The sequence below is a fragment of the Bos indicus genome, chromosome 16 (genome assembly GCF_029378745.1).
Source record: "Bos indicus isolate NIAB-ARS_2022 breed Sahiwal x Tharparkar chromosome 16, NIAB-ARS_B.indTharparkar_mat_pri_1.0, whole genome shotgun sequence".
In the NCBI taxonomy this organism is placed as follows: Eukaryota; Metazoa; Chordata; class Mammalia; order Artiodactyla; family Bovidae; genus Bos; species Bos indicus.
In genome coordinates, this window is record NC_091775.1 from 50271789 (window position 1) to 50286827 (window position 15039).

The 15039-nt window shown below is 54.8% G+C and overlaps 2 protein-coding genes across 6 annotated transcripts in view; one reads left to right on the plus strand and one right to left on the minus strand.

Annotated features, from left to right (window-relative positions):
- Window positions 1–1084, minus strand: part of TP73 (tumor protein p73) — a 74809-nt gene extending 73725 nt beyond the window's left edge. The window contains exon 1 of one of the 2 annotated variants that reach the window (XM_070768334.1): window positions 830–1084. The gene's annotated coding sequence lies outside the window, so the exon portion shown is untranslated. Of the gene's footprint in view, window positions 1–385; window positions 747–829 lie in introns of those variants that run through there. The other variant, XM_070768333.1, reaches the window with a different exon arrangement.
- A 1862-nt stretch (window positions 1085–2946) lies between these two features.
- On the plus strand, window positions 2947–14961 carry WRAP73 (WD repeat containing, antisense to TP73). 4 transcript variants are annotated; one of them, XM_019976868.2, is made up of 12 exons: window positions 2964–3093; window positions 6799–6951; window positions 7437–7553; window positions 9633–9705; window positions 10676–10779; window positions 11444–11530; window positions 11835–11969; window positions 12045–12122; window positions 13077–13176; window positions 13830–13955; window positions 14295–14486; window positions 14631–14961. In XM_019976868.2, exons 1-12 carry the CDS (start codon window positions 3025–3027, stop codon window positions 14771–14773), a joined length of 1377 nt encoding a protein of 458 aa, XP_019832427.1. In that variant the 5' UTR covers window positions 2964–3024; the 3' UTR covers window positions 14774–14961. The 4 variants fall into 4 exon arrangements, with proteins under 4 accessions (XP_019832429.1, XP_019832427.1, XP_019832428.1 ...); XM_019976869.2 differs by lacking the exon at window positions 11444–11530; XM_019976870.2 differs by lacking the exons at window positions 6799–6951; window positions 7437–7553 and having other exon boundaries at window positions 2947–3093.
- The last annotated feature ends 78 nt before the right edge of the window (window positions 14962–15039 follow it).

Below are 15039 nucleotides of genomic sequence, written 5' to 3' on the forward strand. Positions count from 1 at the left end.
CCCTCCGCAGCCAACCTCTTGGGGGTCGCACTCCCTACCTCCCCTTGAAGCTGGGGTGGAGAGGGGTTAACCCGAGGCAGGCCCTCTGGGAATCCCAGCCAGGCTGATCCTGGCCCCAAAGGCCGCCACGCTGGGGGCAGGACTCCACATTTCCTCCCCGGCTGGACTCTGGCTCCCTGCCGCCCCACCGCGCCCCGTGTCAGTAGCTGGTCATACTCGAGGGAGACCCCAGGTCAGCCTCTCATGAGTTCGTGCACAAGGTCTCTTCTCACCGACTCCCAGCTTCAGAGCCGCGAGCCCATGCGCTCGCCGCTATGGACTCAGGCCCCGCAGGCGGAGCCCAAACACGCCCAGGCCCCTTGCGCCAGGTCCCCGTGCTCCCTACCTGGTGCCGTCGGAGCCCCGGGAATCGATGCCCGAGCTGCCTGGCGCTAGCCGGGGCTTCGCCGCGTAACCCCTTCGTGGGCTCAGGGCGGGCGCGGGACGAGAGGCGGGTGCGGCCTGGCGGGCGCGGGCGCGGAGGCAGGGCGGGCTCCGGCCGCCAAGGCGGGTTATATGGGCGCGGGGAGGGGAGGCGCCGCGGGGAGGGGTAGCCGCCAGCGTTAGCGCCTTCCGCAGCCGGCCGGCGGGAAGGCAGCGCGGGCCGCTCAGCCGTTGGCAGGAGGAGCAAGGGGCAACAGCGCCAGGCTAGGGCCAAGGTCGCCATCCGGCGCTCCGCCCCCCCAGCTGGCCGCGTCCGAGTCGGGGTCCCGGGGCGCACTCTGCCCCGCCTCCTTCCCGCCGTCTTTTGGCGCGCGTCGCCCCTCCCGGCCCCGGCGGGACCGCCTACCTCGGGTTGGACGCGGGCCGGGCCCCTGGGCCCTGATGCTGCGAAAACGGGACAGTGGTTCTCGGCCGGCTTAGGAGCGCGCACGTGGAGGGCAGAGGTGCTGACCCCTCGACCCGACGCCTTCCTGTCCCCGGAACGCCGCATCTTCCGGGTCCCAGTCCTCCGCCCCCACGGGCGCGAGACCCCTCAACGCCGGGAGCAGAAGGATCCACGGGGCAGGGGAAGGGCTGGGCATCGTAGGAGCGAGGCCACCCAGGTCTGCGGAGTGCGCGCACTGGCTGTGGCCTGCGGCGGGGGCGGGGGGTGGGGAGATGAAAGTGGCAACCCCAGGACCGGGATTAAGTGAAGCCGCTCGCTTCCGGGTGGTACGAGCCGGGCTCCTCCGCCCTGGGGGGCTCGCCACCTACATCGCTCACCCAGCCGAGGCCACAGCCCCGCTCCGGCCCCTGTCCGCATTGTGGATCTGCGGGAATACCCTCTAGACGCGTCTCTTTCGGCCCAGCGGGAGATGTGCCCACAGCACCCGGGGAGTAATTCCGAACACAAACACTCCCGTGTCGAAGCCGGCACCTTGCTCCCTCCCCCGGCCACCGATTCGCGCGCCAGGGGCTGGGTTTCGTTCCGCGCTGCGCAGGTATGCGCGGGTGTCCACGGCGACACATGGGTAGTGCACTGGGAATTGATTTCTACGCGCAGAGACCCGCTTCAGACCAAGACTTTCCTAGGGCGCCCACACCTGGGGCTCCATAGACCGGTCGCCCCCGCAGGGCAGACGGGGTCTTCAGGGCTTCCACCTAGTTCTGGGGCCTTGGCTGAAGAAACCAACAGGCTGGCGAGTTTTGAACTACTCAAGGCAGCGGGTACCTGCTGTGCGCTGCCTTCTGGTGCTCAACGTGACCTGCCTCAAGGCCACGGGAACCCGCGCGGCAGAGTTACCCTGGAACTGCGCGCAGCCAGGGCTGGTGCACGGGTCAGCACCTGGCCCATCTGGCTGACTCCCACACACCTTTACTGATCACCTACTGCTTGCAAGGTGCGTGGTATGGGGGTTGGGGTACCCAAAGACGAATCACACACAGGGTTTGATCTGGCCGGGGACAAAAACGGCTGGCACCGCCGAGCAGGACGCCTACATGCATCCCCTACCCGTTTGTTCTGGGAAGCTGGAGGGGGCTTCCCCAGGGCACAGGACCAGGCCGGATTCGCGCGGATGCGAGTAAGACCAGGCCGGATTCGCGCGGATGCGAGTAGGGCCGGATCTCGGATCTCAGGACGTAAGAGCGGGAGCGGGTGTCCCGGTCCGCGCGATCTAGAGGCGCTGGCTGGGCCTGGCAGGGTCGCGAGGGCGAAGAGGACCAGGAGTCCCTAGTGGGCAAGAGGACAGGCCCGCGCGGGGCGGCGAGCGAGGCCAGCAGAGCCAGCGCCAGCGCAGGAGCTCGCTCCAGTCCGTGCCGTGCGGGCTGCGGCGGGGCTCTGGTCCCGGCCTGGGTGTTGTTCTCCTCGCGGGTCCGAGCGCAGGTGCGCGCGTGTGATGGACAAGCGGGCGCGCAAGATCCAGGAGCTTTCTGCGCGGTGCGAGCGCCAAATTCGTTCTCTCTTGGATCAGAGAAGTTCCTAATCGCCAAGTGAGGGCCTCGCTGGAAGCATGTTGCCGGACTTACCCAAAAGACAAACGAAGAAAAACGAATATTTATTCATACTCTATGTATATATAGAATGTAATATACGTACTATGCACCACATTTCATATTCTTGTATGTATACAAATACATGAATACAAATACACAGATACACAGGACGACACGTTTTAACTTCAGACAAGCGGATAGTTTTTAAGCATATGTGTCATATAGTATTGGGGAACATATTTATCCTGGAAAATGATTCGTTGTTTATCTAAATTCAGCTGTAGTGCACTTTCTGCATTTTATGTGGCAACCCTAGTTGAACGGGACTTCCCACACGCAAGCACCGGCGGAAATCCTGGGTGAGACCAAACACCTTGTCTGCTTTAAAGCGCTGTTGCGCGCGTTGGGCGGGGTAGCGAACTACAAGCCCCACAATGCCACGCGTCACCCGGGGTCCTGACTGGCTGCGGCACGCTTCCCGCCCTTCCGTCACTTCCGGTCGCGGAGGGGCGGTTGCGGCTGGCCGGGGTGGCGGGGCTTGGCGGTCCCCCGGGTGCAGCGGCCGCCATGAACTTCTCCGAGGTGTTCAAGCTCTCTAGCCTGCTCTGCAAGTTCTCCCCGGACGGCAAGTACCTGGTGAGCGACCGCCGGGCCTGGGCCGCAGGCGCGGCTTCCGCGAGGAGGCGCGTGTCCGCACGGGGCGGTGAGGAACCAAGGGGGTGGGGCCTACCTGGGGCCCGGAAGGAGGTAGCAGGTGTGGGCTTCGAGCAGGTGACCTGGGCAGTGGTTCCGAGCAGGGTACCTGGACACTTGCTGCGTTCTGGGAACCCGGGAAGCTGCCTGCACCTCGGTTTCCATCTGTTAAAAGCAGGTAAAAGCAACACTGTCTTAACACTTCAGGACACAGTAAACGTGGACTGTTGTTCTTCAGTCTCTCAGTCGTGTCCGACTCTTTGTGACCCCATGGGCTGCAGCACGCCAGGCTTCCCTATTCTTCACTATATCCTGGAGTTTGCGCCCTTGAGTCAGTAATGCCATCGAACCATCTCATCCTCTGTCATCCGCTTCTCCTCCTGCTCTGTCTTGCCCAGCTTCAGGGTTTTTTTCTAATGAGTTGGCTCTTGGAATCGGGTGGCCAAAGTATTGGAGTGTCAGCTTCAAAATCAGTCTTTCCAATGAGTTTTTAGGGTTGATTTCCTTTAGGATTGACTGCCCTGCTTTCCTTGCTGTCCAAGGAACTCTTAAGAGTCTTTTCCAACATCATAGCTCAAAAGCAGCAATTCTTTGGCGCTCAGCCTTCTTTATGGTCCAACTCTCACATCCATACATGACTACTGGAATAAACCATAGCTTTGACTATAAGTTGTTGTTTGTTTGTAACAAAAGGCAGGTATATAGTCCTGTTGGCTATAAAACAGTTCAGTGCTGCAGCTAACTGTTGTCACCTTTTCCAGCCCCCTTCGAGGGTCTCTACCACATGCCAGATGAATGACTTAGGTAACTAGCATTCTGTGCTCAGATAAAGAGAGTGGTCTATACTCCTGGTATTTGAGTTGCTCATTCCGTGGATGGCAGAATGGTTCTCACATCACTGAGCTCTCATACATGAAATATAAGTTTTGAAATATACAAGTATGATCAGTGTACATTCTCAGAATCTTGGGGGGAAATGTGGTGGGTGGGTGATAATTGGCATTGGAAAGACATTAAGGGAAAAAAATGCTTTTTAAAAACTGTACTTAGTTTCATTAACTATTAACTGATGCATCCTGTTTTGTCTTTTCAGTCTGAGCTTTGTCAACATTCCATTTATCCCTGAGGATGGATGTATTAATACCTCAAATTACATATTTACTTTCTTTATGGTGGTTTTATTCTGAATCACCTAGTATGGTATTCAGCTACAAAATACAAAATATCTTTAGCTTAAATGGCACCCCGAAAACCTTGGTATACTTTTCAGAATACTCCCCAGTAAATTTGCTTTTTGGTCATTTATGAAACTTCCCTAGTGGCTCAGCTGGTAAAGAATCCACCTGCAATGTGGGAGACCTGGGTCCGATCCCTGGGTTGGGAAGATGCCCTGGATAAGGGAAAGGCCACCCACTCCAATATTCTGGCCTGGAGAGTTCCATGGACTGTATAGCCATGGGACTGCGAAGAGTCTGTACACAACTGAGTGACTTTCACTCACTGACATGAAACTTCCAGTGAATTATGGAGACAAAGATTACATTTCCTCATTTAGTTCTGGTACCTTTTAGTTTTTACATTCTGATTAAAATTGTGAGCCTAGGTAGTAATGTTACTGGAACCATGTTCTTCAGAGCTCTATCCTAAATGCTGAAAAAAGTAGGCCTGTGTTGCCATTTTTAACATCTTGCAACAGATTTGATACAGTTTTTCCAAGTGTTTCTATAGACATTTCATTTCACTAGGAGTTTGTGGTAACTGATCACAGCTTTCAAAGCTACAAAGTGAAAAAATAAGCAGGGACAAAAAAAAAGCAGTATATTTGTTCTAATCAGCAGTCCATCTCGCACTCTTTTTTCCCCAGGTGGGACTCAATGGCTTTTTAAAAATGAAAGTTCATAAAACAAAAACCTAACAATCCAGTTTGACCTTGATAAGTACCAACATGAGGCAATTAACATTCAGAAGTCAGTTCTTGATTTTTGAATGATGATGCACTCTCTGGTTAATAGTTAAGTATGATCGGTTATAGAAGTCATTTGCTTGGATTTGGATATTATTAACAAATGTGGACATAAAGTAACTGTATTTTTAAGAACACTATATTAAGAGTTAAATGTTTCCAAACTCAGGTTTAGGAATAAGTTAATAGGTGTGTAAGAAACCCCCCAGCCCTCCCTCTGTCAGTCCCTTTTCCTCTCAAACGACTGCCATACTCAACACTTATGAAACGTCTGGTCACCTACTATGTGGGGTTTTCCCCACACCGAGCAGTTCTCCCCAACACCAGCTGGGTGTCCTACAGTTTGACTCTGTTTTGACACTGTCCACCAGGTGAAGGGCTCAGCCCCACAAGACTGCCCCCCACCTTGCAGACTGCAATTGAAAGTCCAGGCGGTCACCTTTGCTCCTGACCAACTGGATATAGGCTCCATGACCTCCTGTTTGGGTTCCGTTAGTTTGCTGGAGTGACTCATAGCGCTCAGAAAAACAGATTTACCATATTATTAAGGAGTGTGATAAAGGAACAGATGAGCAGGCATATGAAGAGATAAAGAGGGTGAGATCTGGGGGTCTCGAGTGCAGGAGTTCTGTCCCCGTGGAGCTGGCAAAGAATTCTCCTGCAGTGTGGGAGACCTGAGTTTGATCTCTGGATTGCGAAGATCCCCTGGATAAGGGAAAGGCTACCCACTCCAGTATTCTGGCCTGGAGAATTCCATGGGCTGTATAGTCCATGGGGTCGCAGAGTCAGACACAACTGAGTGACTTTCACTCACTTACCCACTCAGGATGTGGGTGTGCTTGCCCACCTGGAAGCTCTGGACCCTGCATCTTTGGGATTTTTTGGAGGCTTCACCACATAGACCTGGGTGATCATTTACTCTATCTTGAGCCCTCTTTGCTGAAGAGAAGAGGAGAGCAGGGCTGAGAACTCCAAGCCTCTAGTCTTGGCTTGGTCTCTCTGGTGACAGTCCCCCCAGGAGCCCACTCAGAGTTGCCTCAGTAGAATAAGAGATGCTCCCGCCCCCCAGCAGTTTCCAAGGGTTTCATCAGGAGCCTGTGTCAGGACCTGTGAGCAGATACCAGTGTGTATTATCTGTTCTTCTCATCACAGGTAGACGGACATTTATGATGTGTCCTTACACTTGCAGAATTTCAGACCTGTATGTTGACTTTCTGTTGGTTTGGGTCCAGGTTAGACACTGAACCAAAGGGAGCTGTGTTCCTGGATCGTTCTCACCGCAGCCCGGAGCCCCCTGCTCGCGCCTCACACACAGCTTGTTTGCAGGTGGTAGAACCAGAGGGGAGCTGGTTGTTCTCGGAGGGCCTTTTGCCAGTGCCGTGTCCTGCTTTAGCATTTGCCACGCAGTGAAGACAGGCGAAGAAATGACGCTGGTAGAGGTCTGCAGTAATACTTCCTCCTGGGGCTGAACAGCTGGGCACCTGGTTTTACATTTACGCTTCATCTTTCTGCTAACTCATCTTTGTTTGGAATACACTGTCCGCATGGCAAACACAAGACCATCTAGATGGAAAGCGTGTGTGCAGTGAGAGGAGGCAACCATCCTGACCAGAGGGTACGCTGCCGTCCCAAGAGCGCCCTCCTCCGGAGCCCACCCCGCCATGACCTCTCCTCTCCCCCTCCAGGCTTCCTGCATCCAGTACCGGTTGGTGGTCAGGGATGCGAACACCCTGCAGATCCTCCAGCTATACACATGCCTGGACCAGATCCAGCACCTCGAGTGGTCGGCTGACTCACTCTTCATCCTGTGTGCCCTGTACAAGCGGGGGCTCGTGCAGGTACCTCCGGATGGATTTCCCCCCTCCCCCTAAACACAGCCCCCGCCCAGGGCCTTGTTCTGAGCCCTACTGGTACGGAGGAAGGGGCTGCACAGGTCAAAGCCTGTTTTCTTTTAACATTATAATACTGCTCTAATAGTTTAAGTACTTTTAAAAACAAGAAAGCATGTAAATGTCCTTAATCTGTAACCTAGTTCATTCTGTAACAGGAAGTGTTCAGCAAGCAGCCCAGCTGGTTCCTGTGTTTAGGGAGTGCTGAGATGTGTCTTGCTGTAGACTCCACATTTAACTAAGTGAGGTCTCAGACAGCAAAGGGAATAAAGCCTTCAAACCACTCAGTGACATCACTGAGAAGTTTGGTGCAACCCAGGACCTGTCCTTCACACTGCAGGATTCTGAGAGTTGGGCCATCTTTGCCTCCATGCAGCTCACCAGTTGTTCTTAAGCCTGAGTAGCAAACGGGTTCATCTCTTTTGTGAGTCCAGGTGTGGTCCTTGGAGCAGCCAGAGTGGCACTGCAAGATAGACGAGGGCTCGGCGGGGCTGGTGGCCTCCTGCTGGAGCCCCGACGGGCGCCACATCCTCAACACGACGGAATTCCACGTGAGTGGGCACCCCAGACACCTGCCTCAGCCACAGGACAGTCACCCCTCACCCCTTGTCCTGATCACTTGGGAGGATTGGAGGGAGTGGTCTAGTGGGGAGGATGTATGTCATAAGTGGTTATGTCATACATGAGCATTATAAGCCCATGAGTGTTGTTGTGTAATCTTTTTGCCCAGTTTTAATGAAAAAAGGTTTTTAAAAAGAACATCTCAAATTGTATCTTTAAGGGTTTAGACAGGTCCTTTGAGTCAACAATAGAAAAGAACTTCAGTGATGCAAAGAGCCGACTCGGTGGAAAAGACCCTGATGCTGGGAAAGATTGAGGGCAAGAGGAGAAGGGAGTGACAGAGGATGAGATGATTGGATGGCATCATTGAGTCAATGGACAAGAGTTTGAGCAAACTCGGGGAGATAGTGAACGACAGGGAAGCCTGGTGTGCTGCAGACTGTGGGGTCGCAGAGTTGGAAACAACTTAGCGACTAAACAACAACAGTGCACGACTTTACATCTTTCCCTGGAGACATCTGATCTGTGTGTCTCTAACCTCCTCATTCATTTGCTCTTCAAGCCTTGGGCTCCTTTGGGATGCAGGACCCTGGGCAGGAGCTCTGAGTGGGAAGAACCTTTGAAATCCAACCGTAAATCAGAGACCGCTTGGGTGGTGTGCATATGCCTCCCAAACACATCATGTCAGGGGACTATGGGGGGTTTGGGTGTGCTAGTCCTTCATTGGCACAGCTTCTTCCAGCCCCTGGTGTGACGTGCCTACAGTGGGTCCCCCAGAAATCCTCTGCAGAGCCTCCACTCGGACAGTCGGACCACTCCCTGTCCCTGCTGACCCCAGGCCCAGCTACCTGGCAAGGCAGAGCCACTCACCCCCTTCACTGCTTTGCGAGACTGGGGGGCATCTTGTGTGGCTTTCTCTCCTAGATGTGTTTCTGTGAGAAACATTTTTAGGTTTGCTACTATATGAAAACTTTGACTGTAGCACCCCCCCACCCCTGGCATCCCAGGGCATGCCTTCTTGGACCCCTGGATGCTGAATCCCCCAGAAATACTGGACCGTCCATGGGCTGCTGTGCCTGCTGCTGCTGCTGCTAAGTTGCTTCAGTCGTGTCTGACTCTGTGCGACCCCATAGACAGCAGCCCACCAGGTTCTCCCATCCCTGCGATTCTCCAGGCAAGAACACTGGAGTGGGTTGCCATTTCCTTCTCCAGTGCAGGAAAGTGAAAAGTGAAAGTGAAATTGCTCAGTCACGCCTGACTCATAGCGACCCCATGGACTGCAGCCTACCAGGCTCCTCCGTCCATGGGATTTTCCAGGCAAGAGTACTGGAGTGGGGTGCCATTGCCTTCTGTGGCTGTGCCTGCAATAAAGCTTAATTTATCAGGCAGAAAGGGGTGCTGACTGTACTTTGAACTAAAATGCACTTATATTTAATTTTGTGTCACTTAGATAATATTGTCACAAAATGAAAACCAAACACTAAGACTGTTAAATTTAACAATTGTGGGAGTTCTCTGCTAGTCCAATGGTTAGGACTCAGCACTTTCACCTCCGTGTCCTGGGTTTGATCCCTGGTTGGGGAACAAAGATCCTGCAAGCCACATAGCACCACCAGAAAAAAAAAAATTGGCAATTGTAGATGTGAGTTTGACACATTTCTTCAGGCAGAAAACACCCTGGGACTCCTGATACTTTTACTTCAGTAAATCTCGTTTCTGCTAAGTCACTTCAGTCGTGTCCGACCCTGTGCGACCCATAGACGGCAGCCCACCAGGCTCCCCCGTCCCTGGGATTCTCCAGGCAAGAACACTGAAGTGGGTTGCCATTTCCTTCTCCAATGCATGAAAGTGAAAAGTGAAAGTGAAGTCGCTCAGTCGTGTCTGACTCTTAGCGACCCCATGGACTTCAGCTTACCAGGCTCCTCCGTCCATGGGATTTTCCAGGCAGGAGTACTGGAGTGGGGTGCCATTGCTTAGGTGCAGGCAATCTGGACCTAAGTGACTCACAACTCTTTCCCAGAATGCTAAGTTATGCTCTTTCCTTTCTCTTCCTCCCCCTTCCCCGGCAGCTGCGGATAACTGTGTGGTCCTTGTGCACAAAGTCTGTGTCCTACATCAAATACCCTAAGGCTTGTCAGCAAGGTGAGTCGTCAGAGCTACTTAGAAGCCATTTCTCTGTAGTTGTTTGGGGGTTTGGAGACCTTTTTATCCTGGAAAATTTCAAACACAGACAAAAGTAGCCTCAACTGTATTTCAGCTCATAGCCAGTCTTTTTTCTCTATACCCACCCCTCCCCTGATTGACTTAAAGTACATCCTGGATCTCCTAGTACTTCTCCTAGTCTCAGAGGAGGGACGAAGGGCGTGTGTCCACGGTGCCCTCAGTTAACCCCCCACACGCGTTTAACTGCACCTGCGAGCTCGTCTATGCCCCCTCCCGAATCATGAAATTACTTGATTGTCTTCTAATTAATAAACAGAAGGAAGCATCACATGATTTGAGAGGTTTTTCTGTTCTTTCTCTTGCCATCAGCGGCTTGAAGCTCACATGTGAGTGAAATGCGATTGTTCATTTATTTTTTGTTTTCATAGTTTGTATGTTAGTGTCTCTCCAGATGACACGCATGCTTCTTGGTGAAACAGCAGCTCTGTCACCTAGGTGTTCTCTTGAGGTGTGAAGTGTGGCTGAGGACTCAGTTCACCGATGTGGACCTGGAAGGGACAGTCTGACGTTTCAGCCAGATTCTCACCTTAAATTGACTTCTTCCAAATTTAAATTCAAAAGTAAAAATAGGAGCTGTAGTGACGAGCCTGCGTTGACCCAGCTGAGCTTCTTGCAGTTGATTTCCTGAGAATACAGCATCCTGTAGGGCTCCACACTTCCCCGTAAAATTAGGGGCTCATCAGGGCTCGGGGCGCCCTGTGTGTCTCACAGGTTCTCTGTACGTCAGAAGCCTGATCGAGGGTATGGGGACCCTGCCTCGTGCCCACACTCTGCCGCAGACTCGGGGTCTGTGCGCTGCCTCCCCTCTTCAGACCTCTGCCTTCTCTCTCTCCTTCTAATGGGAAAACTACTGCTTCTCGATCCCAGTACCTTTCCCTCTTCTCGGCAGGAATAACCTTCACCAGGGACGGCCGCTACCTGGCGCTGGCAGAGAGGCGGGACTGCAGGGACTACGTGAGCATCTTCGTCTGCAGTGACTGGCAGCTGCTAAGGGTGAGGTGCACACCAGGAGCACCAGGACCCTGGGGCGGGGGTGGGGGCGGAAGTACGTTCTTGAAGATCCCAGAAGCTCTTCTGGGTGGTGTGAGAAAGGCAGCTCCATGTTTTCAAAGGTGGGTGCTGCCTGTTACCCCATGGCACGCACACGGGCAGGTGTTCACAGGATCCGGTGAGACTGCATGGGCTCACAGGGTGTTAGCAGTTAACAGTCCCCCAGATGGGAGCCGCTAGGCTTCTTGGTGGCTCAGTGGTATTAGCGTCCACGTGCCCACATGAGGAGGAGTGAGCTGCAGGTTAATACTGACCACGTGCCTGGATGGGCAGGAGGCTGCCAGGCACAGACACCCAGGGCGGGGCTGGATCCCGGATGCTGTTGATTGGCGGCCTCCTTGACCAGGGCAGCGATGTCCTGGGAGGGTCTCCCCTGAGCTGATCTTAAAGGGGTGAGACTCAGCCGCACGGAGGCCTGAGCCATGTCGCGGATGCATGTTGCTCCGCCTATCATGGCAGGAGGACACAGTTGTAGGTGTTGCTGCCCATGGCTAGGTGAAGAGATTAAATACTGTGTTAACGCATCAGGTGTGAGATAGATGTTCGTGTATTTGTTGAAGAAGATGTTCTCAATGTCATCTGTTCCCCCCCTCGCCTGCCTGGGAAGCACTTTGACACGGATACTCAGGACCTGGCAGGGATCGAGTGGGCCCCCAACGGCTGCGTGCTGGCCGTCTGGGACTCCTGCCTGGAGGTAGGGAGCCCGCTTGGGACGCTCTCTGCTTGTAGCACTGCTGTCTGTTTCTCACACTCTCTGAACGCCTCAAGCGTGAACTCTGCCTTTTTCAGATGTTGAGCTGAGGAGCTTTTATTACAAGTCTTTAGATTTAAGACCCAGCTTCCCCTTTTCCACAACGTTCTCTCTGCTCCTCCAGTACCATCCCCGTCTCCACTTCCCACCACTGTGGAGGAGGGCAGGGTCTCTGCCCAAGTCTCACTCCCCTGGGGTGGCTGTCTCGCATGCCACAGGTTCAGTAATGCCTTCACTGTCTTTGCAGTACAAGGTCCTGCTCTACTCCCTGGATGGCCGGCTGCTGTCCGCCTTCTGTGCCTACGAGTGGTCTCTGGGCATCAAGTCCGTGGCCTGGAGCCCCAGCAGTCAGTTCCTGGCAATTGGGAGCTATGATGGAAAGGTGGGAGGGGGCCTGTGGGGCAAAGCCCATGCACAGCCAGCGCCCCAGAGGCTCTGACCATGTGGTTCTCCCCAGGTGCGGATTCTTAACCACGTGACTTGGAAAATGATCACGGAGTTTGGGCATCCTGCAACTGTTAATAATCCCAAAATAGTAAGTCTGGAAGTGTGTTTGAGGAAGGGATAGAAAGCTGCTCTTTGACTTTACACTATTAGTGTAAGTGTTACAGGGGCTCATGTTACATGACCTTCTGATGCTGAAACATTCTAAATGCAGATGTTCCCGTGGCCCTTGTTTCTCCTGCCATGTTCCCAAAGGGTCCCAAGTGGTGTCCTTCCCAGCCTCCTCCACCCCCATCTCCACGACTCTGGGACCAGCTCCTGCTCTGTGCCAGGCAGAGATCAGCAGGCGGCTTCTTCCCCGTGGAGCCTTCCCTGGGAGGGCAGGAAGGCTGCCTGCCAAGGGGCCCCGGGGCGGACCTTGGGAGGAAGTGGTGCAGGATCTGGGGAAGAGCGATTCAGGCAGTGTGAACAGAACAGCAGGGCAGAGGCCCTGAGGAGGGATCGAGCTCTGTTTATTTGGCAGGCCCCTGACAAGGTGTGGGAGACCGTAGGGACCCAGACAGACAGCCTTTCTCGGGTCGGGGGGTGGGGTGGGACAGTGGGAATGAGGGCAGACACCCTGGCCTCGGGGCAGGAATGAGGGCAGATACCCTGGTGAGTTGCCCGCAGGTGAGGGACCCAAGGAAGACAGGTGTGGGGTGAGGAGGAAGCAGTGGGTGGGCCGCTATACAGCCCTGGGGTCTGGATGGGTTTCTGGGGAGCCTGTGTGTGGGCGGATGTCCCAACAAGGGCGGTGACTGGAGGGCCTTCTGGAGGAGCGGGAGTGGGACTGACCTGAGGCCTCACAGGGTTTGCCTCGGGTCCTTCACCCCACAGCCGTTCATCCTTCCCATCCAGCCTCTGGTGACACGTGCCCCCACCCTGGCCCATCTGTCACCTGTCTCCACTGAAATGCCGGCTGCAGGCGGGACCTTGTGGAGAAGGTCCAGGAGGGCACAGTGAGGGGCCATGGCCACATGTGCTGCCCGGGCCATCTCTCTTCCAGGTGGTGTACAAGGAGGCTGAGAAGAGTCCGCCACTGGGCCACCTGGCCTGCCCTCCGCCCCGAGTAGCGGCCGGGCCCCTGACGTCCTCAGAGAGCAAATGTGAGCCGCTCGGCTGGTTGTGCCGCCCTTGTCTTTCTCCGTTTCCTTTCTTTTCATTATGAGAAAAATCCCTCTCGGTCCAGGGAGACTCCAGATACTCCGTTTTTTCCTTTCAATCCTTTTCCTCTCTGGCGATACCTGGTGGACAGAGTCCTCAGCTGAGAGCCAGCAGGCTGCCTGGGCTCTGGCTCCGTGGATGGAATACATGCCGTGGGTCTCCTGATTGTTGGCTGGTCCTGAGAGCGACTTTTTTTTTTAATGAATGCTGACCTTTTCTTGGGTGAGTGGGAGGCCATCAGAGGGCTCAGGGAGGAGCTGCAGCTGCATCTGTGGCACAGAGGTCACTTCTGGTTCAGTTTCATCATCCATAAAGTGGGAGTAATTGGGGCACCAGAAGAGCCACCGGGCCTGGGCCGACCACCAGCCCTGTGGTGTTGCCGGGCCCGTCACAGCTCTGGGACCACAGCCTCACGTGGGAGGGCGGGCCAGGTGCCCTTACAGCCCTGCCTTCTGTCAGACCCTGCCTGCCCCTGCTGTCACGTGTCCTTGCCCCACAGATAGCTACGCTTAGCTCCTCCCCTGTTGTGGGCAGCACCGCAGACCCAGGTCGCTCGCCCACGGGGAGGCTCAGGGCACTTTCTTTTCCCACCCAGATGAGATTGCCTCGATGCCAGTCTCCTTACAGACCCTAAAGCCGGCTGCTGACAGAGCCAACCCCAGAATCGGCATTGGGGCGCTGGCCTTCAGTCCTGACAACTACTTCCTGGCCACGAGGAACGGTCAGTGGCCCGTCCCGTGTGTGTGCTGTCCCCATCGGCCTCCTCCTGGGCCCGGACCTCCCACGCTTGCTTCTTCCCATTCTGCTGCTGCTGGCGGGGTGGACATCCTGCAGCAATAGTGTCTGGGGCCCATCGCCCCATCAGACCAGCAGCCACTCAAGCCCAAGCCTCCACACTCTCTGCTCTCTTTGGGAAAGAGCAGGGTTCCAGGCCCACAGGATACGCCCCCCTTCCCCTTCCTGCCCCTGGGGAAGGTGGGCATCCTCAATGGTGAAAGGCTGGGGGCTGGAGCGGAGCAGCGAGGGGTGAACGTGAGCCTGGGTGCCCCTTCCTCCTCAGACAGTGTCCCCAACGCCGTGTGGATCTGGGACATCCGGAAGCTGAGACCGCTGGCGGTGCTGGAGCAGCTTTGCACTGTGCGCGCCTTCCAGTGGGGCCCACAGCAGCCCCGGCTGGCCATCTGCACGGGGGGCAGCAAGGTGTACCTGTGGTCGCCGGCAGGCTGCGTGTCGGTGCAGGTGCCCGGGGAAGGTGAGCATGGGCAGGGACGCAAGCAGATGCTCTGGGGAGGCACCTGCCTGTGAACCTCAGGGCCTGCTGCTACACTTTGGGATTCCAGCTGGGTCACCCTGGGACCCGGGTCTCCCCTAACCTCTGGCCACCTGTCTTCTCCAGGTGACTTCCAGGTGCTCTCCCTGTGCTGGCATCCGAGCGGGGACTCTCTAGCCCTCCTTAGCAAGGACCACTTCTGCCTGTGCTTCCTGGAGATGGAGGAGGGCATGCGTATGGCCTTTGGGCAGCGGGGTGACTGCACGTAGGACCCGGGCGTGGTCAGGCCCAGGTGGCACACATTGGCCATGGGACAGAAGCAGAGCATCTTGGGCGAGTTTTCCTTCCAGAGGAAAGGATTTGCTTTCATTTTGCTATAGCAAGGTGTTTTTGTAAATATGTATGGAATAAACTGTAATTTTTGTTATTTAAAATAAATACTTGTTCATTTATAAAATGGCTAATGCTTACTTTTTTAAAAGGTTTAAGTCACAGGAAAGTCTTCCAGGTCAGTTTTAAATTTGGGGTTCACTTG